The 27928-nt window shown below is 43.9% G+C and overlaps 1 protein-coding gene across 1 annotated transcript in view; it reads left to right on the forward strand.

The window, feature by feature from the left end:
• Positions 1-14662: 14662 nt before the first annotated feature.
• Positions 14663-27928, forward strand: part of LOC126235293 (esterase FE4-like) — a 44839-nt gene continuing 31573 nt past the window's right edge. Inside the window, exons 1-4 of the mRNA XM_049944018.1 lie at positions 14663-14794; positions 17438-17569; positions 17705-17855; positions 24213-24398. Of these exons, the coding sequence (XP_049799975.1) occupies positions 14663-14794; positions 17438-17569; positions 17705-17855; positions 24213-24398 (601 nt within the window). The remainder of the gene's footprint in view (positions 14795-17437; positions 17570-17704; positions 17856-24212; positions 24399-27928) is intronic.

Genomic DNA, 27928 nt, shown 5'->3' on the forward strand with positions numbered 1-27928 from the left:
GGACTCAATTACCCGATGTCAAGAAGCAAACACAGCGTAATAACTAGGCTATTCTAGGACAATCTATTCTTTAGAATCTTTGTTTCACAATGTCGCCACTGTTTGTTACATGTGCCATGAATCTACTAGCGTTTATATTAAGTATATTCAAAAGTACACGATGCAGTTCTTGTTACAATGAGAAGAGTAACACATCACATTTAGGATTATGGTAATTGACGTACGTATAATAAACCAACTATGTTACTACGCAACGTATGCCAACTTGTGCCACGATCTCATTTGATTTCCAACTGTAGGAAACTGATCCACAAAATTTTTCGCAAAGTTTGCTTCATTAATTATGACAGGTATTTTGTTATTTGTCAAGCGTATCGAGAATATTGCAAGTCATGCTGTGTTAAAATTATGGTACCCAAATTACGTGGCCTGTACACAAAATCTTAAAAATCCGAAGAATAAATATGTTTGGTGCAACTCTTGTATGAAAAAAATGAGTTTACACTTGATATGACTGTCACTGAAATACGTCTACCCTTAGTTCGCTTTAAAGCCACGTGAAGTCTTCAGCAGGAGAGCCACAAGCCGTCTGTCAGGGCAATGGCGGCTTAAATTGCGTTACAAAACTTGTAATTTCTGTGGAAGCAGTTAGGGAGCTAGTGGGCGCAATGCTGATGCGACAGCATGTTCCCTATTCGTATAGACCTCCACCGGCTCATGTCCTGTGGTACAGATTTGCCTTCCTCTGTCCTTCGGACTCTCTTACTCAGCCAGATACAGGGAGTTCTGGGGTTTGGAGTAGCCTTTGAACTACGACGATCCTCGCTATTTCTCACTTTCACAAACGTCTTAATAAGTGGGACAAATAATAACTGATCGATAAAAATAGTACGACTGCATAGTAGCAAGCTCTAACAGGAATTTTCTGTTTTTCTTTTTCCTTTTTCTGTCTCTCCGCTTCAAATTACCTCTAAGTTCGTAGCTTCTGTCTTATGATTTGTCTTCTTAATTCTGTGTTCTACATACCTACACTCCTGGAAATTGAAATAAGAACACCGTGAATTCATTGTCCCAGGAAGGGGAAACTTTATTGACACATTCCTGGGGTCAGATACATCACATGATCACACTGACAGAACCACAGGCACATAGACACAGGCAACAGAGCATGCACAATGTCGGCACTAGTACAGTGTATATCCACCTTTCGCAGCAATGCAGGCTGCTATTCTCCCATGGAGACGATCGTAGAGATGCTGGATGTAGTCCTGTGGAACGGCTTGCCATGCCATTTCCACCTGGCGCCTCAGTTGGACCAGCGTTCGTGCTGGACGTGCAGACCGCGTAAGACGACGCTTCATCCAGTCCCAAACATGCTCAATGGGGGACAGATCCGGAGATCGTGCTGGCCAGGGTAGTTGACTTACACCTTCTAGAGCACGTTGGGTGGCACGGGATACATGCGGACGTGCATTGTCCTGTTGGAACAGCAAGTTCCCTTGCCAGTCTAGGAATGGTAGAACGATGGGTTCGATGACGGTTTGGATGTACCGTGCACTATTCAGTGTCCCCTCGACGATCACCAGTGGTGTACTGCCAGTGTAGGAGATCGCTCCCCACACCATGATGCCGGGTGTTGGCCCTGTGTGCCTCGGTCGTATGCAGTCGTGATTGTGGCGCTCACCTGCACGGCGCCAAACACGCATACGACCATCATTGGCACCAAGGCAGAAGCGACTCTCATCGCTGAAGACGACACGTCTCCATTCGTCCCTCCATTCACGCCTGTCGCGACACCACTGGAGGCGGGCTGCACGATGTTGGGGCGTGAACGGAAGACGGCCTAACGGTGTGCGGGACCGTAGCCCAGCTTCATGGAGACGGTTGCGAATGGTCCTCGCCGATACCCCAGGAGCAACAGTGTCCCTACTTTGCTGGGAAGTGGCGGTGCGGTCCCCTACGGCACTGCGTAGGATCCTACGGTCTTGGCGTGCATCCGTGCGTCGCTGCGGTCCGGTCCCAGGTCGACGGGCACATGCACCTTCCGCCGACCACTGGCGACAACATCGATGTACTGTGGAGACCTCACGCCCCACGTGTTGAGCAATTCGGCGGTACGTCCACCCGGCCTCCCGCATGCCCACTATACGCCCTCGCTCAAAGTCCGTCAACTGCGCATACGGGTCACGTCACGCTGTCGCGGCATGCTACCAGTGTTAAAGACTGCGATGGAGCTCCGTATGCCACGGCAAACTGGCTGACACTGACGGCGGCGGTGCACAAATGCTGCGCAGCTAGCGCCATTCGACGGCCAACACCGCGGTTCCTGGTGTGTCCGCTGTGCCGTGCGTGTGATCATTGCTTGTACAGCCCTCTCGCAGTGTCCGGAGCAAGTATGGTGGGTCTGACACACCGGTGTCAATGTGTTCTTTTTTTCCATTTCCAGGAGTGTATTTTTCGTGGACTTTTCACCGAGCAATATTTACTCATTTGTTTTCAAGTCACCAATACCTGTTATATTTCTGGATTTAGGGCCATCGCATTCAGATACAAAAAGTTCTTCTTAGAACAGTTGAGAAGCAGCAGTGGGGAGATGATTTATAGCCCTCCTACCGCTCCGGCTAATTATGCTTTTCTATATGTGCGTGTACCTAAAGTCCCTCATCTTTGGGGAAAAGGCATCTACTCTGAAGAATAATGCAAAACAGAGTGAAGTAGAAGAAGTTATAACCGAATCGCTACTGCTCAGTATTTTGGCAATGACGATCAGAAGCAAAGTTCGGTTAACTGTATATATTTTCCATTACGTAAACTAGTTTTCTTAATTAATAGTAGTTAGTGGAAAATTTGGAAGAAAGGTTTTCAAAGTATGTCATTAATGAAATAACCAACGGTCGCCAATTCCTCACTGGAACAAGAATAATTAAATTGAAACTGAACTTTATACTCGTTAGCAATCTTATGTAGTTATTGGCGTCATGACGTAGGAACAGTACGTAACGCACACTGTCAAGTACTTCGCACCACACATGTCACAGTAGTCAGGTAATAATCAAATAACAAACACGTACAACATATATTAATTTTCAAAGATCAATTAAAGTAAGATTGTTTACCGGCTGTGGGCAGAAACGTTTTGTTACGTTATTCACCATAATACTGACTCATAATTGTAGCATGCAAAAAGATTGTTTGAATTTAGCAGTTACTTTGGTATTTCTTTTTCCAAAAGTTGGAAAAATTATGTTTTGATAATCTAATAAATTAATGTTCACTTCATTTTAAGTTGATTTTCTGATTATCTTGGTTCATCCAAAGGGATAGGATGTATAATACTTGGATGTAAGACTTAGGAAAATTATTTATGTGACAATATTCACGGAAAAAATGTTATTCAAGCAATAAAATTTCAACTACGCTGGTCAGTCTATTACACTTCCAGTTGCAAAAAGTCTAGATCTTACATCACTTCATGATGCCGTTGGCTTGTCGAGTGGCTTAAATTAGATGTATAATAGGGTACAGGTTGATCTTCTTGCCATACTGTAGTCAATAACAACGGCCACACTACTCTTGATGTTATGTGAATTACTCTTGCTGCATTTGTACTGCGCCCAATAAAAGCCATGGCCCGCCTATATTAAACATCCACCAAACAATCAGTTCAATTTTCACTGCTCCGCACTTCGGAAACAGACATTTTGTCACCGCACATTTGCATAGCCACACCGACGAATACACTCAACCAACGACACCAATCCTCTCCTCGCGACTCCCAACTGCTACTACCTTTGGCGCGGCCGCACGCCTAGCAATAATGCATTTACAGTTTGTTACACTCTTTGACAATAGCTTTTCCCTGTCTAGGCCAGCGTGTCTCTTACTTACAAAATGTTAATATTCCATGCGTATACTCTTTTCTAAATAATAAATAGCATTTGTAACTTGACAACATACACTATTGGCCATTAAAATTGCTACACCAAGAAGAAATGCAGATGATAAACGGATATTCATTGCACAAATATATTATACTAGAACTGACATGTGATTACATTATCACGCAATTTAGGAGCATATATCCTGAGAAATCAGTACGCAGAACAACCACCTCTGGCCGTAAAAACAGCCTTGATACGCCTGGGCACTGAGTCAAACAGAGCTTGGATGGCGTGTACAGGTACAGCTGCCCATTGACCTTCAACGCGATACCACATTTCATCAACAGTAGTGACTGGCTTATTGTGACGAGCCAGTTGCTCGGCCACCATTGACCAGACGTTTTCAATTGTTGAGAGATCTGGAGAACGTGCTGGCCAGGGCAGCAGTCGAACATTTTCTGTATCCAGAAAGGCCCGTACAGGACCTGCAACATGCGGTCGTGCATTATCCAGCTCAAATGTAGGGTTTCGCAGGGATCGATTGAAGGGTAGAGCCACGGGTCATAACACATTTGAAATGTAACGTCCACTGTTCAAAGTGCCGTCAATGCGAACAAGAGGTGACCGAGACAGGTAAACAATGGCACCCCATACCACCACGCCGGGTGATACACCAGTATGGCGATGACGAATACCTGCTTCCAATGTGCGATCACCGCGATGTCGCCAAACACGGAAACGACCATCATGATGCTGTAAACAGAACCTGGGTTCATGCGTAAAAATGACGTTTTGCCATTCGTACACCCAGGTTCGTCGTTGAGTACACCATCGCAGGCGCTCCTGTCTGTGATGCAGCGTCAAGGTTAACCGCAGCCATGGTCTCCGAGCTGATAGTCCATGCTGCTGCAAACGTCGTCGAACTGTTCGTGCATATGGTTGTTGTCTTGCAAACGTCCCCATCTGTTGACTCAGGGATCGAGTCGTGGCTGCACAATCCGTTACAGACACGCGGATAAGATGGCTGTCATCTCGACTGCTAGTGATACGAGGCCGTTGGGATCCAGCACGGCGTTCCGTATTACCCTCCTGAACCCACCGATTCCATATTTTGCTAACAGTCATTGCATCTCGACCAACGCGAACAGCAATGTCGCGATACGATAAACCGCAATCGCGATCGGCTACAGTACGACTTTTATCAAAGTCGGGAACGTGATAGTACGCGTTTCTCCTCCTTACACGAGGCATCACAACAACGTTTCACCAGGCAACACCGGTCAACTGCTGTTTGTGTATGAGAAATCGCTTGGAAACTTTCCTAATGTCAGCACGTTGTAGGTGTCACCACCGGCGCCAACCTTGTGGGAATGCTCTGAAAAGCTAATCATTTGCATATCGCAGCATCTTCTTCCTGTCGGTTAAATTTAGCGTCTGTAGAACGTCATCTTCGTGGTGTAGCAATTTTAATGGTCAGTGGTGTATTTACAAGAATCATATTCAGGAAAACTAATAAAGCAAACTTCGCAAAAAACGTAGAAATTGTATGATTATCCACGGAGGTGTAGTGTTACACAGTTAATGTGGTGCGAGGTACCAGTGACAGACGCGTATCGTAAGAAAGGCCGTCTAAATTGTGGTTCACCTCCTCGATTGACTGCTGTATTCGGAAGTAACGCACCAAAATGATTATCTTCCGTTATACATATTAGAAGAACTAAACGATGAATTTACTTGAATTTAGTATAAAAGCACCTCTCAACAGTAGGCAAAGCACTTCGGAGATCTTCGGGTTGCGCGGGCGTGCTGGGTCGGCTATGAGACCTGAGCTCGATCGGCAGTTGTTGTCTGCCGCGGTCGGTACTGTTGAACTTAATAGCCAACTTCTAGTTTTTGGGCATGCAAGTGAGAGGTAGTTTGACAGTAATTACCGAAACACGCAGTTCAATGTTTTGTTTATTCTTTGTGCGAGTATGAAGAATGGAAATTATTTGTGGTTAGTAAAGTGGACTATAATTGTGATGTTTCTCGTATTTTGTTAATAAAAAGCGAGTTATATCCCGTTTAAACAAACCAATTCAAAATTTAGATATTATTTTATACACTACCAGCTCCTCTCTAACTGTTGATTACAGTCTCAAGACAACGGATTCACGACGTATGTGCTGTTTCCTGCTCAGGAAACAGCAACTAGGAAGACTGCAGGTTGCTGAATGTTATTCAGAGCTTACGCATTACACTGAGGGCAGTGGAAATAACTAGCGTCTTAGTACAAGTGCGATCAGTGACACGTCATCTGTGGTAACACAGAGGAGGTATGAAGCAAGGAAATTTGTGAAGGATGGGTTTATCAAATGTTCTAAGGTGTGTAGATTCCAGGGGGGGACCAAACTGCTGAGGTGTCGATCGCTAGACTTACACACTACTTAAACTAACTTATGCTAAGAACAGTATACACAGCCATGCCCATCTCCGAGAGAGGACTGCAACCTCTGGCAGGAGGGGCCGAGCAATCCGTGACATGGGGCCTCTAACCGCACAGCCACTCCGCTCGGCGTTTATCATACGTAAGTCACACTCACGAAATTCTCTCTCTCTCTCTCTCTGTCACTTTCCGCATCTCCACACAAACATGATATAGCCTTACAGTATCTGAAACACTTGACAGGAAAATCCATCACAAATGTGATATTAAAAACTGCTCTTAAGTGTTTTCCGGACGTTACTATCTCAACTTGATTTTTAATCGGATAGTTAAATTGGTTGTGTTGTTGACTGCAGCGTAACTGATAAGACTGCTTAATTCTAAGAGACAGATACTTAGTTGGTGCTTGTTCCTTCACAGGGCCAGTAACTTCAGAACGACATGGACTTCAGGGCTTTGATTCTTGTCGCCATAACTGTGCATTTATGTTTGGTACCTGCTTCCGTATATGTAAGTTCATTAACGCACGTTTTATATTTCCTTAGACAACGCTGTTTATAATCTGCATTTACGACTGTTCAGATGTCGTCAGTTAACTTACTTACTGTTGTATTCGTACTGCTGTGTTCAGGAAAATGGAACTGATATTCCTCGTACAGTTAGAGTTTAGCTAAGTATGTAGGTATTTAAGCAAAATCTATATATTTCTTGGTTTTCGATACACAAAGCTCCAATTTCCTGGTAATCGGACGGCAGTTATGCAGTTTTCTTCTTAGAGGCTGGTCATATAATATTTGGATTCCATGCAAAAGGCGTGTATCATGTAGATTAGACAAAAATGTAATGTATCTAAAGACTGGTGTTATACTGCAGTTGAGGTAGAACACCTTGAAAAGGTAAGTTTGGAGCGCAGCAGTTCATCGAGGAGGAGGGCGAACGACGGAAAAACAGGATTATAATAGAATGGTGGGAGCTGAAGTGTGGTTATATAGAATAATGCTAAAAATAAACTAGATTGTGGAGTGCATAGGCATAAAAATTAAATCGAAACATATACAAAAAAAGGAAGGAATTCATTTAATAGAAATGACCATACATCTAACGGCTAGCTTAGTCAAAGCGAAAAATTCATTCAGAAGAACACTTCCAATCTGAAGAAAATTTTTGATAGACGAAGACAGTATCTGTGGTATGACATAGGTAAATCTTCATTTAACAAGTTCTCTGAAATATTATCTTACACGTTAACAATTTGACTATATTAGTGAGTAGGAATATTACGTCTGTGTAGAGTACACCTCAATATGCGTCGGCCATCATAGATTGTTAGAGAGCTGTGATGGCAACCCATGATGATTCGTCGCACACATCTTCATTAGCTGCATATCATTCACTGTTGTTGTTCACAGGTGATCCTATGAAGTGGTAATTAACGATTAACCGTTTCATTCGTTCTTATTACCAATTCTTAGTCCAGATAACCAGACCAGCTTCCTGCTCCATTTCTGAAGTTTTTCTTTTTTCGTTACAGGCACAGGAATACGTAACGGTGAACATACAAGAGGGTACCTTGAGAGGTGAACTGTCTCAAACATACACCGGCAACCCCATATATCGGTTTCAGGGGATCCCGTATGCGGAGCCTCCTGTTGGCGACCTCAGATTTCAGGCAAGTACCTATTTTTTTTATTTTTATTGTGCTCCTCATTATGGAAATTAGTGGTTTTCAAAAAAAGTGCATCACGGTGTGTTATATTTAGAGAAGGACCAAAAATGACTGCTAAAGTTTCAACATAAGCTCCACACTGAGTGTCATGGTGCGTTACCGACTGGTTATAACAAATGAAGAGGCTTGCAGAGCTGTCATTGGTTCGTTACCAGGTAGCCTCAGTCTGAACTTTTTACGCAACGGTATTTGTGATGAAGTAAAAACCATGTTTAGAGTACTCTAAAATGGCTTGAAAGTCGGGAACACTAACAACAGGTAGTACACTATCAATTACGTAACCTTCAGACGCGCTTAAGATGTTATTTTACAAAGGACAACGACTAACTTCATGGCATGAGGTTTTCAAACTCTTCGTCACAAAGTAGCGCTTTTTACGTCTTCTTTATTAGCAATAGAAGGTTTCTGTACTACCAAGCAAAGATGTAATGGAATAATTTCCTTAACGTGTCCTTACTGAGGTACATCTACATTAATAATAAAACTACAAAACCGTCATGTCTGTCTATGTCTGTTTGAATGTCGTAACTTTTGTGCTCACACCAGCCTGAAACGTCATTGTTTTATTTTTAGTGCTGTCATGTGTTTCACAAATTTCTCGTTTATTGTTAATTCCTGCTTTGTGATCCAGTTTCATTGTTTCTTCATCAATAGTAAAAGCCGACTGAATAGAAAAAGAAATTGATTGTCGATTAATTGGAGCTAATGTTTAGGAAAGACATCTTTAGTCTTTTCATTTTCTGGATTCAATGACAGATTTTGTGAGACTTTTCACTACCTAGAAAGACCCAAAAATAATAACATCGTATGCTGCTGGCTACATTGCGCTAGTTTCTTAAATCGGTGTTAGTTGCAAGCCTGCGTGAAACTGCAATTACATTTATCTGTTGACTTTGAGAACCTCAGCAAACTTCAAGAGGAAGTCGTTATTTACTTTCATACGTACTATCTTATCACGCTACAGTTGTGTGAAGCGATCTGATCATTTATCAATAGTCTGCTTGCGTGAAGCCAGTAAAACAGCAAGACGGATAAAATCTCTACGCAACAAGTTAATCAGAAACTCATGGGCTGACTCAAAACAAGTGACTTCATTGGCTGCACCCAACACAGAGCACACGACATAAATGAAAAATGGTGTTAACGTTTGTTATAAATTTCTCTGGCGACACATTTGAATTGGTCTCTAACATCACGACATTTATATGTTCAAAATGTTTATGTAAAATGTTTTCTGCTTGGTTGCAGTCAAGGGTGAAGAAACACAATCGTTTCATGAGAGCTGTCTTGAAGCAATCATATTGCTGAGGTAGCTTTGTGTCAAATAAAAATGAAAGCAGTACTTATGGCACGAAGTTTGCACTCTAGTTAATTGTCTTCCAGGACAGAGAGTAGCTGCTGCTATAGCAGTTCGTAATGGTTTTCCTGCATTAACGATTTATGGAGAAAACCTTTTACTAGTCTGAATTGTTAGGACAGAGTTACACGTAGTTAAACGTATTGAAAAGATATGGTTTATTGATAAGGATGTACCATATGCCAAACGTTTAGCTAGAACAAGTAGGGTACTAATTAAAATAAAATCTTACAGCATAGGTGGCTGGGAAATCATGAGGGGTAGGTTCATCCAGCTATGTGAACAAAATGTTCTTCATTTTCGTTCAATGGTCTCTTGTTTTCACGACGCGTGAGAGTTGTGTGTTATGTGCATTTATTTTGTATAGGTAACTGCAACTGTGTGTGTATACTCTAATGTTGTTTCTGTTGTTTGATGACAAAAAAGGAAGACAGTGGAATCTGGTGGTGGCCCATAGGCTACTCCTCTAGAATAAAACTAAGGGGTCATCCAAAATTAATGTCCGTGTACGACGGATTGATCCACCAACACTGCCACATCCCTTCACTTTATGAGCCAGTTCGGAGAAAGGTGAAAACTGACCCAGAAGACTGGCTCAAAGTTCATGAATTCTAGGCCTCACTTAACCAAGAGTGCTGGCAGCAGTGTGACGTCAGCACCAGTCCTGTATGACTGTTTTCAAAAGCACTGGACGCGTAACAGGAACCGCTGCATAGGAGGCCTGTAGATTTCAGTTGTGGCAACTCTCGGCGGACTATGTCGTTTCTGTTAGAAAAGGAGGTCAACATTGTCTTATCACTGATGCTCTTTTCGAGAGGACCGTCGTTTTCAGGAGTGGTTTAGGTCACATACATCCACAAAATTTCGTACTATTTCCTTTGTTGTTTGTTTTACTTGTCAGTTAATATCTTTTGCACTAATGGGGAACAGATCTTCTGAATATCGAACCTTTTTTGAATGACAGTGTTAAGACTATTCCTGTTGATCCTCAATTCCTCTGATACTCGTCTCAGAGCAGTAATTTATTCTGGAACAGGATTTGTCGCGCTCGTCCCATGTTGTCTGTAGCTATGCTTCTTAATGGTAGACCTGAACGTTATCTAACTTCAGTGATATCATTTCGGCCTTGAAAACATTTGAGTCACTCATCACATTTTATGTCACGGTTTCTGAAGTGGTAATTAGTACTAGTGCTTCGTGAACATTTCTGGAACACACTAAGCAATGATAGTTCTTGGACGGGTTATTCTCTCACAATATCCATCAATCCATGATGCTCAGGAAAGCCCTGAACGCAGAGATTTTTTTTTTTTTTAATGCTGCTGCCGTAGCCCGATGTTGTTATAGACTTTAGAAGCATACGCTCAGATCAGATATAAAGCGGAATTTTTGGTCATCCGTTTCTTGGTAAGCGAGCAGCTGCGTACAGGAGTCAAACAGCGAGATATTTCAGACATTACAGAATGTCTTGGACAGTTGGCTAAGAATGTAGATACTGAGATGATAGGAGAAATGAGACTCTGGGTTGCCTTACTGGTCTGCCGTTTTTTCTCTTATTTTTTTCTCTTATTCTCTTATGAGAACATAGGTGAGGATTAGTAGACGTCCCATGCCCCAGTTCATTAGTAGAATAAATGGCGATCCAGGCCTACAACATAGTTACTAAAAAGAACAAGGGAGGACTGGGTACAACGTCCCGTCGACACGGAGGTCATTAGAGACGGAGCACAAGCTCGGATTGTGTCAAGGATGGGAAAGGAAACCGGTGGGCGTCCCCTTCAAAGGAACCATCCCGGCATTTGCCTAGAGCGATTTAGGGAAATCACGGAAAACCTAAATATCAATGGCCGTATGCGGGTTTGAACCGTCATCCTCCCGAATGCGAGTCCAGTGCGTCACCTCTCTCGGTCATAGTTAAAAAGTCGGGTTTACACAGCAAGTACTACAGACCACGAACCGTGGAGGTTCCAGATGCTATTGTTGTACTCGAAGCCTTTAGTTTCGATTACGTCACAACGTAGGTGACATACGGACATGGATATATGTAGACAAACGCAGGATCGAAACCAACATTCCTAGCCTAGAGGTGTGTGCAGGCAAGTTTTGAAAATCCTCCTTAGTTGACAAAGTTAATTGAGTCTCTCTGCTCACTTTCATAGCATTTGCTGTAGGCTCGTACATCCGACGTAGCTGTCGCTGGATCTCTCGAAGTTCCCAAAACTTTGTATCTGAGGGCTTCCATATGCAGCGTTTGAAGCTGTTTGCTCATAGACGATACGCAACTGGGTCGCCTCTTACCTCCAATTCGTAATCGGTGCGCAAGACATCCGCTGTTTCTCCATGCGTATGGCTTCTTATTGGACTGGCGAAAACGGCTTTCACTGTGAGCCTCCACCTAAGATACAAGACTTACAGCTAATATTCATACTTGGGTAATATTTTCTTTTTTTCCGGCAACCTTTCATGTTTCGGTTATTACACCACATCTCAGTAATAATCTTCTTCAAACTAACCATAAAGCTAAACAGTTAGATAATGTTCAACAGCACAAAACAAGACTTGAAAAATACTCTTGAATCTTTGAGCTCTATGAAGGCTGATTCATGTCTGGGGCATATTTAAAAAGTGCGATAATGACTTTCCTGAACATAACTGAGTGACGATCAGTAAATGATCGCATACATGTATAGGCACATTTTGTATTTATTTCGAAATGTAGAAGACTTGTTCAAGACAAATGTATCAAGTACCTCCATTCCAACGGAACAGGTACTTGTTCCTCCCATCTGATACCAAATAAGCATTTATCAAAACGTCGTTATTACGTGCAACTTATTTAGCATTTGTTGTGTTGGACAATCACCAATATATTAAAAAATGCAAATGAAGAACACTAATGGGCCAGCACATCGGGACCGCCTGCTTAAATGCATTTTGGTAAACATTTGGAACGCAACACACAGCGACTCTGAGTGACGGATTCGATAACTCCGTGGCAGATTTCGGGAGGTACGTAGCACCATATATGTACGTAAAGGGCACGCCGCTCGCGAGAATTATGGACCGATGGTTTTTGGGATAGGAGCTAGCACCCGATAGCGTCTCCGACGTGTTCAGACAAGGTGCAGTCCGTGGACAGGACATTACTGTGAGTTGACTATCAAGTTCTCCAAACCACTATAGCACGATTCGGGCCTTGCGCCACGGACAGTTATCTAACCAGAATATCCTATCGTCATCGGGGAAGGCATCAAGTTTGAAGGACTGCAGGTGATCCGTAATATAGTTCGTGTAGTCCACAGCTGTCAAGCTACCTTCGACTACTACCACAGGTCGCACAGAAGCCCAGGTGAGTCTCTCTCATAGCATAATACTGCCTCCATTGGCCTGCGTTCGTGGCGCAGTTCATGTTTCGAGAAGCCGGTCTGGATGCCTGTGTATCCGAAAACGACGATCGACCTGGTGTAACGATAAACGTGATTCATCCAACCAGGCGACACTTTTCCATTGATTATCGTCCAGTATCGATGATTCCGTACACACTGAATTCGTAACTGACAATGTTGTAGATCAACTTGGGAAACGTAGGAGTCATCTGCTGGAGAATCTCATTCCAGACCATGTGCGCTGAACGACACGCTGTGAAACACTTGCGCCTGTACCAGCATTGTGCACTGTCGTTAGATCTGCTTCAGATCAAGACCTATTCTCCTTTACAGAGCGGGAAAGCTTCTGACCACCATGTTGTGTGATGTGGCTAAACACTTTGCTGGCACCGGCTTTCAACCACATGTATCTCTCACGTTGCGGACCGTTTCGTTGTTTATATAACTTCCTGACCACTTTATGGGCATATAACGCTACCAGGTGGCGTTCAGTGTGGCGGCAGGGATGGTCTAAACCGACCGTTTAAAATCTATACCGGTATTTTAATTTTGAATAACCGATATTTTTCGGTGTTTGTTTGGCCTCGATTATAACAGGATATTTTCCGCTTTTTACTAATAACCCGGTAAAAAGGCCGGTATGTCACTATGCCACAGAAATAGTGTTAAAATTTTTCGTTTCTAAATAATTTTTTTAAAAAAACGAGTTACATTTATTCGTAAAATTTCCATTGCTTTGAAATCTTGAATTATTGTAGAAACTGGGAAACTCGATCAGCATTGTTCTAATAACAAGCCTACAGTTAGAAACTGGAAACAGACACGTGACATAAGTATCGGTACAGCATTGCAGAAACAATAACGTACCTAATATGTAGCAAACAGTCGCAAAATCATGTTTTATTTATTCACGTTTGTAAATCGATTTCAACGATTAACAGCCATCATCGGTGCTTTCAACCAATATGTGCCCTAAGTAGTAATACTGTCTTAAGCAGAGGTCAAACATAAAGTCGCTGCACGACTTGGGAAAGACATGGAGCCCACCATTCATAAATAACGTACCTGTTGTTGTGTTGCGTGGACTATTAGGCGGTGCGCATGCAAGTGCAGTATGCAGCAAAACTTACCTCACCTGGTCTATGGGATAGTTTCTCGCTGTTGTCCTCGGACTTCAGTTTCATAGAGAAATGGTAAGGTCCTTAGTTTAAAAGTATTTCACAAAGTGCAGTGGCAGTGAAGCACGATACTCTGTTTGCTTTAAAAGAGTAAGACAGGAAGAAGCACAACAAACTTGCAACATAACGTTAGGAGAAAACGTCCATATTGTTCCTTATAAGATAAGGTTAATTTTATTAATGTACCTATACTTTTATTGACGTGCAGTAAACTCTGGGTAATAACTGAACCCTTAATTTGGTGGTTCTTTCAGGGTGGAAAATTGCTAGCATCCAAAAGCGACATAGCAAGGAAGCCATCAACTTGTGACCTTTCGCTGTCGCTGCCACCGCACCCGTCTCCTTTACAATCCTCGTCGGAGACGATGAGACCGATTTTTGCGGCAGGCTCAGCCTTTATCGACCGTCATCTTCTACTCCTTCACCTTCATTAGAACTTTTCCATTCTTTACTCGAAGTCGACGTTTATTACTAGAGGTAATAACAATTTGAAAAAAAGGCGATTTTAACGCTCAGATTATATTGAAGACGAAGTGTACCTATTTAAGCGAAAAGCTGTTGTTTCAGAGATAACAGCCATAACTATGCCTCTATTGGCATTGGAAATAACATTTCTGGCTCATCAGTGTATGGACAAGTAAAATAAGGAAAACGAGAAATTATCAGTTTTCAGGTTTCTAAGTCACTTGATTACTTCAGGTCCTGCCAGATGCAGTTCTTCCAAGGATGCGTTGAAAGCACGCACGAGGAGGCCCACTATGATATTAGGCATCGTCTAAATTCACAGTTTCAAGAGCCTCGCAATACACAGCTATGGAAAGCAGAAGCTAATCTTCAACATGTATAGTGTCTGACTTGTGGGAGGTGGCACGAGATTTATTGGAACCCGCGGATTTGAAAGCCTGGTTGTGATCACAAGAAATCTTGCTTGGGTGAAGATGACCACTCCCATTCCCAGTGAAGCTTTTGATTGAAAGCGTTTGATGACATGCTCACGGCGATTTTCCAGGCTGGTTCACGAGATTTCAGCAAGATTATACACTGAAGAGAGGAAGAAAATGGTACACCTGCCTAAAATCGTGTAGATCCCCCGCGAGCACGTAGAAGTGCCGCAACACGTCGCGGCATGGACTCGACTAATGTCTCAAGTAATGATGGAGGGAACTGACACCACGAATCCTGCATGGCTGTCCATAAATCTGTAAAAATGTGAGGGGCGGAGATCTCTTGTGAACAGCACGTTGCAAGGCATCTCAGGTATCATCAACAACGTTCTTGTCCGGGGAGTTTGGAGGCCAGCGGAAGTGTTTAAACTCAGAAGAATCTTCCTGAAGCATCTCTGTAGCAATTCTGGACGTGTGGGATGTGTCACTGTCCTGTTGGAACTGCCCACGTCCGTCGGAATGCTCAATTGACATGAATGTATGTAGATGTCCAGACAGGATGCTTACATACGTATCACCTGTCAGAGTCGTATCTAGACGTGTTATGGGTCCCACATCACTCCAACTGCACGCGCACCAACCATTACGAAGCCTCCACCAGCTTGAAGAGTCCCCTGCTGACCTGCAGGGTCCATGGATTCACCAGGTTGTTTCCATGCCCGTACACATTCATCGTGTCGATACAGTTTGAAACGAGGATCGTCCGATCAAGCAACATGTTTCCATTCATCAACAGTCCAATGTCGATGTTGATGGGCCCAGCCGAGGCGTAAATGTGTCGTGCAGTCATCTAACGTACACGAGTGGGCCTTAGGCTCCGAAAGCCCATATCGATGATGTTTCGTTGAACGGTTCGCATGCTGCCACTTGTTGATGGCCCAGCATTGAAATCTGCAACAAGTTACAGAAGGGTTGCGCTTCTGTAACGTTGCACGATTATTTTCAGTCGTCGTTGGTCCCGTTCTTGTAGGATCTTTTTCCAGCCGCAGCGATGTCAGAGATTTGATGTTCTACCGGATTCCTGATATTCACGGTACGCTCTTGAAGTGGTCGTTCGGGAAAATCCCCACTTCATCGCCTTCTAGGAGATGCTGCGTCCAGTCGCTCGTGCGCTGTCTATAGCACCACTTTCATATTCACTTAAATTTTGATAACCTGCTATTGTTGCAGCGGTAACCGATCTGACAACTTCGCCGTATTATGCCTCCTTACATATATCTGTATTTGAATACATACGGCTATACCAGTCTCTTTGGCCCTTCAGTAGAACCTCACTCACTGTCAGAATGCTGTCTCAACGTAGCACTGGGTGGTGCTAACAGAGCAACAGTGAACAGCGGTAGCCATCCTAATCTTCTTGTCCTCACGACCATGGCAGTCGAAGTTTTTGAGATATTTCTTGCATGTCGTCGAAAGAGAAATACGAACAAAGGCTCGGATTGTGACACCTGAGCCCTTAAGAGGATGCACTGACTTTCTGAAGGGACACCATCCAAATACATGAAATTAGAAGGGCACGCCAGAGCACATAATAAGGCAATGCCCTCTGTATGCGGCAACAACTGACTTACTTGGATATGTCAAATGTGAAGCATGTCCTGTAGTATGATTCAGTCTGAAAGACTCTTGACAAAACTTCTGACACAACGTCCAGAATTGCCGGAGAGGCACATTATTGTCTATACTGACATGCTCTCACTTCTCCACAGGAAAAGCTGTGCAACTGTATTACAGGTGACGCGTTGTGTCATGCAGCGAAGATAGATTCTGAAGATAATAATGGGCCCTAGAAGGAGGGGAATGTCTCGTACATCTTGGGTCCAAAGGTGGAAAATGTGTACACAAAGGCTGGCTCTAAACTGAAATAGAGCTTCTGTGCCCCTGGCCGACAGTGGACCTACGGACGACTGCTTCTGAGCGGCTGGAGGAATCTCCGATGTAAAAACTGTAAACAGACGGGAAGTTTTCTGTACTGATATATCATAGTAGTAGCAGAGATAATAATGGTGGTGACATACATATGTAGTAGCGCCAATATTCATAATTATGGTGATTTCTCCTAGTTCCAAACGGAAAGTCGTCGTTCGCCTACTTGAAGTGAATGCAGAAATAAAATTATAGGCAGAAAATATAGCCTATTGTACAGTAGTAGGTAAAAGGTTATATTTTAAATAAATAAATGAATGAAATAGTCCTTCTCAGGATTCTCCTAGTTCCAAATGGAAAGTCGTCGTTCGCCTACTTGAAATGAATGCAGAAATAAAATTATAGGCAGAAAATATAGCCTATTGTAGAGTAGTAGGTAAAAGGTTATATTTTAAATAAATAAATAAATGAAATAGTCCTTCTCAGGATTCACAGTATAATACACGTTTTTACCAACGATACGTGTACTACACTGCCAGTCGATTAAACTACCGTCACTTGCACGTTATTTTGCATTTCGCTTCACCATCCTACGTTGAGTGATTCAGACAAGTCTCCATGTGGTTTGGAGATTGTGGAAGTTACAGGAGACGCAAACCATTGTGTGTCCACAGCCACCCGTCACAAAGGCGGCCTGGTCCGGAGAACGAGACGCCCTGAAGGCGTCTTCGCAGTGCCCGCAGTTCAGAAGCAACGCGCTGTCCGGCAACGAGGACTGCCTCTACCTCAACGTCTACGGTCCAGGGGTGGGTAAAGCAACGAGTTCTCCATTATTCACATCCATAAGTCAGACTAGAACCTGTATTTTGTTTTTTAGTATACGGTTAAACATTAATTACATGTAAGTGACGTTATTGTTGCTGTTGCGTGCATTTGTTCAGACTCCGGCGCCGACCGACTCGCCGAAAAGCGTTATTGTTTGGTTCCATGGCGGATGTTTCACACGAGGAATTGGCAGCTCCGTAACACCAGACTATTTTGTTGACAATGATATCATATTCGTCGGCACCAACTACCGGCTGGGAGTGCTAGGTAAGAATTACAACTAATGCTCTATTAGTTTCATACTATGTGATTGCAAGTAACAAATCGAGGCTGTTCCCATCTAAATCGGGAAGCCAGTAGAAACCTGTATTTACTCCACTTTCTGATTGTTCCAATACCTATTTCTAACCTAAAACGTTCCTACAGAGTGCTGAAAACTCAAAACATATATGTAGTCAGTAGTGCTATGAAGTATTGTGTAAACATTGACGGGTGTAGAATCTGCAGTATTAGTGGATAAAACAGCACGATGCTAAATAATAGAGGGGATAAAGAGACGTCGCGGATAGCAGCAGACACCACGTTAGGAATAGGACGTCGAGGTTGCGTTTCTCAAACCCGTGAAGTAGCTTTACGTAAATGCTAGAAATACTGCACTTGTAATACATCTAGATACGTTATGTTCTTTAGCATGGAACACTGTTTGAAATTATATGGAGCTTTATACGAAGAAAAGTTCGAGAACGGAGCCATCGAAATGACGATGAAATGCTAAATTGCACTTATACTCCTATTTCTGAGTATTGCTATCAAAACAACTGCTATTTTGTTCAGAATCAACAGGAGCGTGGTAGATTTATAAAATACACAGATCAGAACCATTTACAAAGATGCTATTTACAGTGATACGGTGAAGAGTACATAACGATCAAATCAGGTTTGGTGTTCACGCTAGTGTCCAAAAGCACTGGGACAAGTAAGGAAATTAACAGATATTATAAAAATGGATGTATCTGTTGTACTTGTATTTGTGTGTGTGTGTGTGTGTGTGTGTGAGTGTGTGTGTTCCACATCTCCTCCTAAACCACAGGACTGATTTCAACCAAACATCATACACATATCTCTTTCTGTCAGACAACAATTACTCTGTGGGTAAGAACCACCTAGCTATGATAGTTCAGCAGATATGAAATCATAAACGATGAGATGTGTGAAGAACTGCCGCATCATGCGTGACATTTAAATTTATTACTTCTGTGGTACTATCTTTACTCACGATACGTTTCACAGACAGTACACACATATGCCGCTAAGTGCACCTACAAAATTATATCATAGTACCACATATTGTTCAGGAAATATGACGTCAGAAACACTGAAATACGTAAATAAGCGTCGCCTCATGCATAATGTTTTAATACATTAATGCTTTAGTACGAGGGCTGCCCAGAAAGTAGTGCACCGTATTTTTTTTTTTTTTTCCTCAGCCGGAAACAATGTTGCGAATGCAAAACGTTACGTCTGTATTATTTGAAGTCTCCTGAGTGAGCTCGGCAAGTTTCCGTCACTTGCGACAGATAGTGTTATCTGCAGGACATTTTCAAAATGGCATCTGTAGATGATTTGGCAACGGCCTTGCCGCAGTGGATACACCGGTTCCCGTGAGATCACCGAAGTTAAGCGCTGTCGAGCGTGGCCGGCACTTGGATGGGTGACCATCCAGCCGTCATGCGCTGTTGCCATGTTTTGGGGTGCACTCAGCCTCGTGATGCCAATTGAGGGGCTACTCGGCCGAATAGTAGCGGCTCCGGTCAAAGAAAACCATCATAACGACCGGGAGAGCGGTGTGCTGACCACACGCCCCTCCTATCCGCATCCTCAACTGAGGATGACACGGCGGTCGGATGGTCCCGGCGGGCCACTTGTGGCCTGAAGACGGAGTGCTTTTATCTGTAGATGATTTACATTACAAGCAACATGCCATCATTGAATTTCTTAATGCATCGAAAGAAACTGTGGGGAATATTCACAAACTATTGTGCAAAGCCTATGGAGCATCTGCTGTCGACAGCAAGTACAGTTACGCGCTGGGCACGGAGGGTGAGGTCATTAGAAGATGGTTCGGAGGAGCTCCACGATTTGCAGCGGTCGGGGAGACCATCCACAGCTGTCACATCAGTCACACCTGACTTAGCCCCCTCGGACTTCCACTACTTTCGTGACAAATAAAAACACCTACAGCCGTCCTTATGATTTTATTTTATTTTGCCGCTACCATTTTCAACGCTTCAGTGCGTCATCTTCAGGCCTGTATGCATAGAACATTGAAGATAGCATTATCAACTACATAGAAACAGATTAAAACAGAATGAGAAACAAATGCAGGACTCTACAAATGAATTTGCACCAAACATTTGACAGAAAGAAGAGATACATCCACTGTCACATATCTAAAATGATATATCCACTGTCACATATCTAAAATATACAATCACGAATTTCCACTCAATACATAGTACAGTTATAGTATATATTAAAACCTCTTAAATACTATTCATGATTTTTATTGGACAGTCGGACACACATTATCTGCACAACCCTGAAATAACTTACTGTAAGACGAAATAACTGTAAAAGATGATGAATGGAAGGAAACAATATCTCACAAACAAGTAAAAACAAGGAACATGACCTAAATGCAGTGTCAAAGTATAAAATACTTGGTTGTACAAAGATGAGGAGCATACACTATGTCATACCTATAAAATGAACGTCTAAAACGTGTTATAAACCGAATGTAGGACCCACATATATAGAACGTATGAAAGACGCCCACAAGGTAACTATTCATGATGCAAACATTCATATTCGAAATCATCATACACTCCTGGAAATGGAAAAAAGAACACATTGACACCGGTGTGTCAGACCCACCATACCTGCTCCGGACACTGCGAGAGGGCTGTACAAGCAATGATCACACGCACGGCACAGCGGACACACCAGGAACCCCGGTGTTGGCCGTCGAATGGCGCTAGCTGCGCAGCATTTGTGCACCGCCGCCGTCAGTGTCAGCCAGTTTGCCGTGGCATACGGAGCTCCATCGCAGTCTTTAACACTGGTAGCATGCCGCGACAGCGTGGACGTGAACCGTATGTGCAGTTGACGGACTTTGAGCGAGGGCGTATAGTGGGCATGCGGGAGGCCGGGTGGACGTACCGCCGAATTGCTCAACACGTGGGACGTGAGGTCTCCACAGTACATCGATGTTGTCGCCAGTGGTCGGCGGAAGGTGCACGTGCCCGTCGACCTGGGACCGGACCGCAGCGACGCACGGATGCACGCCAAGACCGTAGGATCCTACGCAGTGCCGTAGGGGACCGCACCGCCACTTCCCAGCAAAGTAGGGACACTGTTGCTCCTGGGGTATCGGCGAGGACCATTCGCAACCGTCTCCATGAAGCTGGGCTACGGTCCCGCACACCGTTAGGCCGTCTTCCGCTCACGCCCCAACATCGTGCAGCCCGCCTCCAGTGGTGTCGCGACAGGCGTGAATGGAGGGACGAATGGAGACGTGTCGTCTTCAGCGATGAGAGTCGCTTCTGCCTTGGTGCCAATGATGGTCGTATGCGTGTTTGGCGCCGTGCAGGTGAGCGCCACAATCAGGACTGCATACGACCGAGGCACACAGGGCCAACACCCGGCATCATGGTGTGGGGAGCGATCTCCTACACTGGCCGTACACCACTGGTGATCGTCGAGGGGACACTGAATAGTGCACGGTACATCCAAACCGTCATCGAACCCATCATTCTACCATTCCTAGACCGGCAAGGGAACTTGCTGTTCCAACAGGACAATGCACGTCCGCATGTATCCCGTGCCACCCAATGTGCTCTAGAAGGTGTAAGTCAACTACCTTGGCCAGCAAGATCTCCGGATCTGTCCCCCATTGAGCATGTTTGGGACTGGATGAAGCGTCGTCTTACGCGGTCTGCACGTCCAGCACGAACGCTGGTCCAACTGAGGCGCCAGGTGGAAATGGCATGGCAAGCCGTTCCACAGGACTACATCCAGCATCTCTACGATCGTCTCCATGGGAGAATAGCAGCCTGCATTGCTGCGAAAGGTGGATATACACTGTACTAGTGCCGACATTGTGCATGCTCTGTTGCCTGTGTCTATGTGCCTGTGGTTCTGTCAGTGTGATCATGTGATGTATCTGACCCCAGGAATGTGTCAATAAAGTTTCCCCTTCCTGGGACAATGAATTCACGGTGTTCTTATTTCAATTTCCAGGAGTGTATATCGTGTACTGCCATGAAATAATCACACAAAGGGATAGTAAGTAGCCCACAAGGATGCAGTGTATCATGAAGGATAACTCAACAATATGTATATACATGAAAAAACCAGAAAAGCTTACTGAGTAGCACACCGCTCAAAAAGTACTCTTGTGTGTTAAACCTAAGTGATCAGGAAGAAAATCCACTACTTTGGACCATTAAATGATGCCATTCGAGGAAGACAGTTTGAGGACGATGATGAAGTGTTTCACACAATGAAGCACTTGCTACACCACCATGACAAGGACATACACGCCTTTGTTTCGCGCTGAAGGAAGGCCATAGAATGGGATGGAGATTCCATGGAAAAATAGGGTGTGTAGATAAAACACCATTCTTTCAAGTGTGTAATTCTCATTATGTAGAACAAATAATTTGTGAAGAAAAAAATGCTGTGTATTACTCTCTGGACAACCCTCGTACTAAGACACTCCTACAGTTGTGTCAATTTAAGGAAATCTGGCAGCTTTCAACAATGATGTGAAACGTCAGTAGCCATTCGCCTATACGAGTTGCATTGAAGTTCTAAGGCGTCCGATTTTTTTTCTCCGGACTGGAAAGAGATAGAAACATGCGCATTGTTTTAAAATGAGGCCGCGTTCATTGTCAATACGTCCCAGAGATGGCAGCACCGTACGGTAGATGGAATTTTACCGCCAGCGGCGCGAATGAGAACTGTTTTAAATACTTAAAATGGCGACGTTTTCCTTACTTGAACAGCGTGCAATCATTCGTTTTCTGAATTTGCGTGGTGTGAAACCAATTGAAATTCATCGACAGTTGAAGGAGATATGTGGTGATGGAGTTATGGATGTGAAGAAAGTGCGTTCGTGGGTGCAATAGTTTAATGAAGGCAGACCATCATGTGACAACAAACCGAAACAACCTCAGGCTCGCACAAGCCGGTCCGACGACATGATCGAGAAAGTGGAGAGAATTGTTTTGGGGGATCGCCGAATGACTGTTGAACAGATTGCCTCCAGAGTTGGCATTTCTGTGGGTTCTGTGCACACAATCCTGCATGACGACCTGAAAATGCGAAAAGTGTCATCCAGGTGGGTGCCACGAATGCTGACAGGCGACCACATGGCTGCCCGTGTGGCATGTTGCCAAGCAATGTTGACGCACAATGACAGCATGAATGGGACTTTCTTTTCGTCGGTTGTGACAATGGATGAGACGTGGATGCCATTTTTCAATCCAGAAACAAAGCGCCAGTCAGCTCAATGGAAGCACACAGATTCACCGCCACCAAAAAAATTTCGGGTAACGGCCAGTGCTGAAAAAATGATGGTGTCCATGTTCTGGGACAGCGAGGGCGTAATCCTTACCCATTGCGTTCCAAAGGGCACTACGGTAACAGGTGCATCCTACGAAAATGTTTTGAAGAACAAATTCCTTCCTGCACTGCAACAAAAAGTCCGGGAAGGGCTGCGCGTGTGCTGTTTCACCAAGACAACGCACCTGCAAATCGAGCTAACGTTACACAACAGTTTCTTCGTGATAACAACTTTGAAGTGATTCCTCATGCTCCCTACTCACCTGACCTGGTTCCTAGTGACTTTTGGCTTTTTCCAACAATGCAAGACACTCTCTGTGGCAGCACATTCACCAGCTGTGCTGCTTTTGCCTCAGCGATTTTCCAGTGGTCAAAACAGACTCCTAAAGAAGCCTTCGCCGCTGCCATGAAATCATGGCGTCAGCGTTGTGAAAAATGTGTACGTCTGCAGGGCGATTACGTCGAGATGTAACGCCAGTTTCATCGATTTCGGGTGAGTAGTTAATTAGAAAAAAAATCGGAGGCCTTAGAACTTGAATGCACCTCGTAGAGCAATGAAGAGAAGTTGCGATAGAGACGTTCACAAAACAGCGTTGCAGACACGCGAAGCAGCGGTGCCCGGTGTACAGCCGGCGAACACACAAGGTTTCGTTTCTTATAGACAAATGACAAAATGAATACCTGGGAAATTACGGGTTATCAGCTTGTTTCGTCAGAGATGTTTATGAAAGTATTATAAAACGGCTTCATTTGGACATTGTTTTGCAAGAAGAATCAAGATGCGCCTTGAAACAGAACAATGTCGAATTTGAGGCGAAGTATCACTTGCAACGTATATCAGTGGTTTCATCGTTCAGGGAATGTTCATTGTAGGCCAGCGCAAGGTCGAGCAACAGTAGTAAACACTCTACTCAACAGAAGCCTGAGATCCTAGTATGTATCACTCAGTTGTGTGCATAGTTCTTTTATTGCTGCGTTCACAGTGAAAACTTCTCGCAGGTTTCATAAGCACTGGAGACGAGGTGGTGCCCGGGAACATGGGCCTCAAGGATCAAGCGGAGGCCCTGCGCTGGGTCCAGAGGAACATTGCGGCCTTCGGCGGAGACCCGAACCGGGTCACGCTTCTGGGCCAGAGTGCGGGCAGCGCCTCCGTCCACTACCACGTGCTCTCGCCGATGAGCGCAGGTAACCCAGCCTCCGTGCGTTCACTAAGGCGACTATTTAGTCAGCAATTTTCCATTGATCTTTACTTTCTATATCGTGGTTTCAAATGTGTTTGCTAGAGGTTTCTTGTTTCAGCTCAGGACAGGCTTTTCCAGCTTAACGTCAGTTTTGTGTAAATGTAAATTAATATAAGTTTGTTTTCTTAGAGGTCCTGCATTTCTAAATGAAATACCGCGAGTCATTTCTTGCAAATCTCTTGATCTGCGCTGGCATAAAAGTCAAATAAATTTCAACAAACTAATAAATTATATAAATTAAAATGAAAAAAAATGTGACTTACGGCCCGTTATGGTGTATCGGCGTTGAATTAAGATTAACGCCGATACAGCATAACGGGCCGGAAGTCACATTTTTTTCATTTTAATTTGTGTAATTTATTAGTTTGTTGAACTCTATTTGTTCAATCCCAAACAACCATAGGACATTGTTGAAAATTTAAATATACAGTCTCTGTGGGAAAAAGCTGAGTTGTGTACGCGTTCAGATTTCACCTTAAGCCGAAGATCTCTTCTCTAACCCTTGTAAGTTCAATCCCGAAGTGATCCTACGATAACGTTTCAGGCTTAGGCACTTTTTTATAAATGACACAAAATGATCTGGAAACCAGGTCTACGCAAAGGTATCCCCAAAAGCTCATCCACATGCTATTTGCAAAATATATGTTTTCTGATCCATTGGGCCGTGTTCCTCTGAACTTCTCCTGGTGTTACAATTATTTTTAATACAGCTGCAGTGGGTGCTATCCTACATTTTAGTTATGGCAGACGGTGACAGGCTCATATATCGAAAAACAAATATGCAATGTTTACCAAAGCCGTTTAACAAATAAGTGAGTAACATACCATCGATATACCTCTTGAGTAACACACCATCGATATACCTCTGTTAAACTGACCAATCAATGTAATTTCATCAGAGACACACATTTGCTATAAAAAATGTAATTGCCATTCAAATGCTCATACGCTACATGAGGGTGTAGTTTAGTATTAAATGCTTATGTACATTCATCAAAGTGTGCTCCTATAGCTTCGTCATGCATAACATATGAAAATTTCCCTGGGAATCTCATACAACTTCGTCCCACGTGGCCATATGTACGTATCATCAGCTGTACAGCTCTATACAGCAATTCCCACAAAATGGTGATGGTACACAGCAGCAAATCGTCATAAAGTAGCTTCTCATGGTCGAGGTTCACTGCCACGTACAATTTTTAAGGACATTATACTCGCAGTTGACTGTATAAACTATTTATTTCACAACTACAATTTCGGCCTTTGGGCCAGTATCAAGTGGTACTGCAAAATATTTTGTTTCAAAACATGTCGGACTTCGAAATCTTCCGGCATGTGCTGAAGCAAAATGTTTTGCAGTATCACTTGTGAATGGCCGAAAGGCCGGAACTGCAACTGGGAAGTAAATATTTGAATGCGTTGACGGCCAAAATGATGTCCTTTAAAAATCACTAAATGGTTTTGATTTGCTTTACTAAAAAGGCATCGTTACTGGTTTAGAATATGTACATTCGACTTCCTCCACCTTACGTGCATTAATCAAAAGATATGGACATTGCTTTAAAGATGAATTGCGCAGAAATGAAACTATAAACACTTACTTTTGTTGTCTTTCTTGAACGAATTGCACTTATTTTGTTCTGTAGGTTTACACATAGACTCATTGCGATTTTCGTTACTGTTGAAGAATATTTCGACTCACCACGTGGTTTGACTTATATCGGATAAAAACCACTCTATTGTCATCTGGCGTAAACTAAAGCAAATTAGTTTTGGTGCATTATAAGCAACAATTATAGTTAATCTCATCTTTGTTGCTGAACTTTTGTCTCTATGCATACCACAGCAACCCAGGACCTATATTCATTGTATTGTTATTTTACTAGACCGTGGCCTAATAACCAAACAGATGGGTCCAAATGAAATAAACGTTCTGTACTAAATATAAAAGAGATAGGAGTATAACACTGTAATTATTATAGTATGATCTACTTCCTATAGTGAAGCAGACTGGAGAGAGGCGTTCTTGAATGATGCTACTCGACACGTCAACAGGACAGTGTCTTACCTTCAACTGACATTTTCTTCTTAGCTGGGCGTTATAGTTATCGACTTAAACAATTGTTATTGTTGATGTAACTAACGTTACGTATGTGGTATCAAGTTGAAAAGATAATACTGAAATAGAAAGAATTTTTTGATTTCCATGCTACTTCAAATAAAAGAACTTACCTTAACTAGAAATATGCCAATTTAAAAGTGCAAATAAGGGCTAATGTCTAGTTTTGTCATATGTAGCATCTGATGTGATTACTTCCTAGTTTTCATCCGTCTGCGACTATTTGCTAATAGGTACTAACCTGAGTTATCAGCATAAGGTCTTTTTAAAATTTTGTTTGTAGGTAAGCTCCAATTTAAATATACACTCCTGGAAATGGAAAAAAGAACACATTGACACCGGTGTGTCAGACCCACCATACCTGCTCCGGACACTGCGAGAGGGCTGTACAAGCAATGATCACACGCACGGCACAGCGGACACATCAGGAACCGCGGTGTTGGCCGTCGAATGGCGCTAGCTGCGCAGCATTTGTGCACCGCCGCCGTCAGTGTCAGCCAGTTTGCCGTGGCATACGGAGCTCCATCGCAGTCTTTAACACTGGTAGCATGCCGCGACAGCGTGGACGTGAACCGTATGTGCAGTTGACGGACTTTGAGCGAGGGCGTATAGTGGGCATGCGGGAGGCCGGGTGGACGTACCGCCGAATTGCTCAACACGTGGGGCGTGAGGTCTCCACAGTACATCGATGTTGTCGCCAGTGGTCGGCGGAAGGTGCACGTGCCCGTCGACCTGGGACCGGACCGCAGCGACGCACGGATGCACGCCAAGACCGTAGGATCCTACGCAGTGCCGTAGGGGACCGCACCGCCACTTCCCAGCAAAGTAGGGACACTGTTGCTCCTGGGGTATCGGCGAGGACCATTCGCAACCGTCTCCATGAAGCTGGGCTACGGTCCCGCACACCGTTAGGCCGTCTTCCGCTCACGCCCCAACATCGTGCAGCCCGCCTCCAGTGGTGTCGCGACAGGCGTGAATGGAGGGACGAATGGAGACGTGTCGTCTTCAGCGATGAGAGTCGCTTCTGCCTTGGTGCCAATGATGGTCGTATGCGTGTTTGGTGCCGTGCAGGTGAGCGCCACAATCAGGACTGCATACGACCGAGGCACACAGGGTCAACACCAGGCATCATGGTGTGGGGAGCGATCTCCTACACTGGCCGTACACCACTGGTGATCGTCGAGGGGACACTGAATAGTGCACGGTACATTCAAACCGTCATCGAACCCATCGTTCTACCATTCCTAGACCGGCAAGGGAACTTGCTGTTCCAACAGGACAATGCACGTCCGCATGTATCCCGTGCCACCCAACGTGCTCTAGAAGGTGTAAGTCAACTACCCTGGCCAGCAAGA

This window comes from Schistocerca nitens, chromosome 2 (assembly GCF_023898315.1).
Source record: "Schistocerca nitens isolate TAMUIC-IGC-003100 chromosome 2, iqSchNite1.1, whole genome shotgun sequence".
Taxonomy (NCBI): Eukaryota; Metazoa; Arthropoda; class Insecta; order Orthoptera; family Acrididae; genus Schistocerca; species Schistocerca nitens.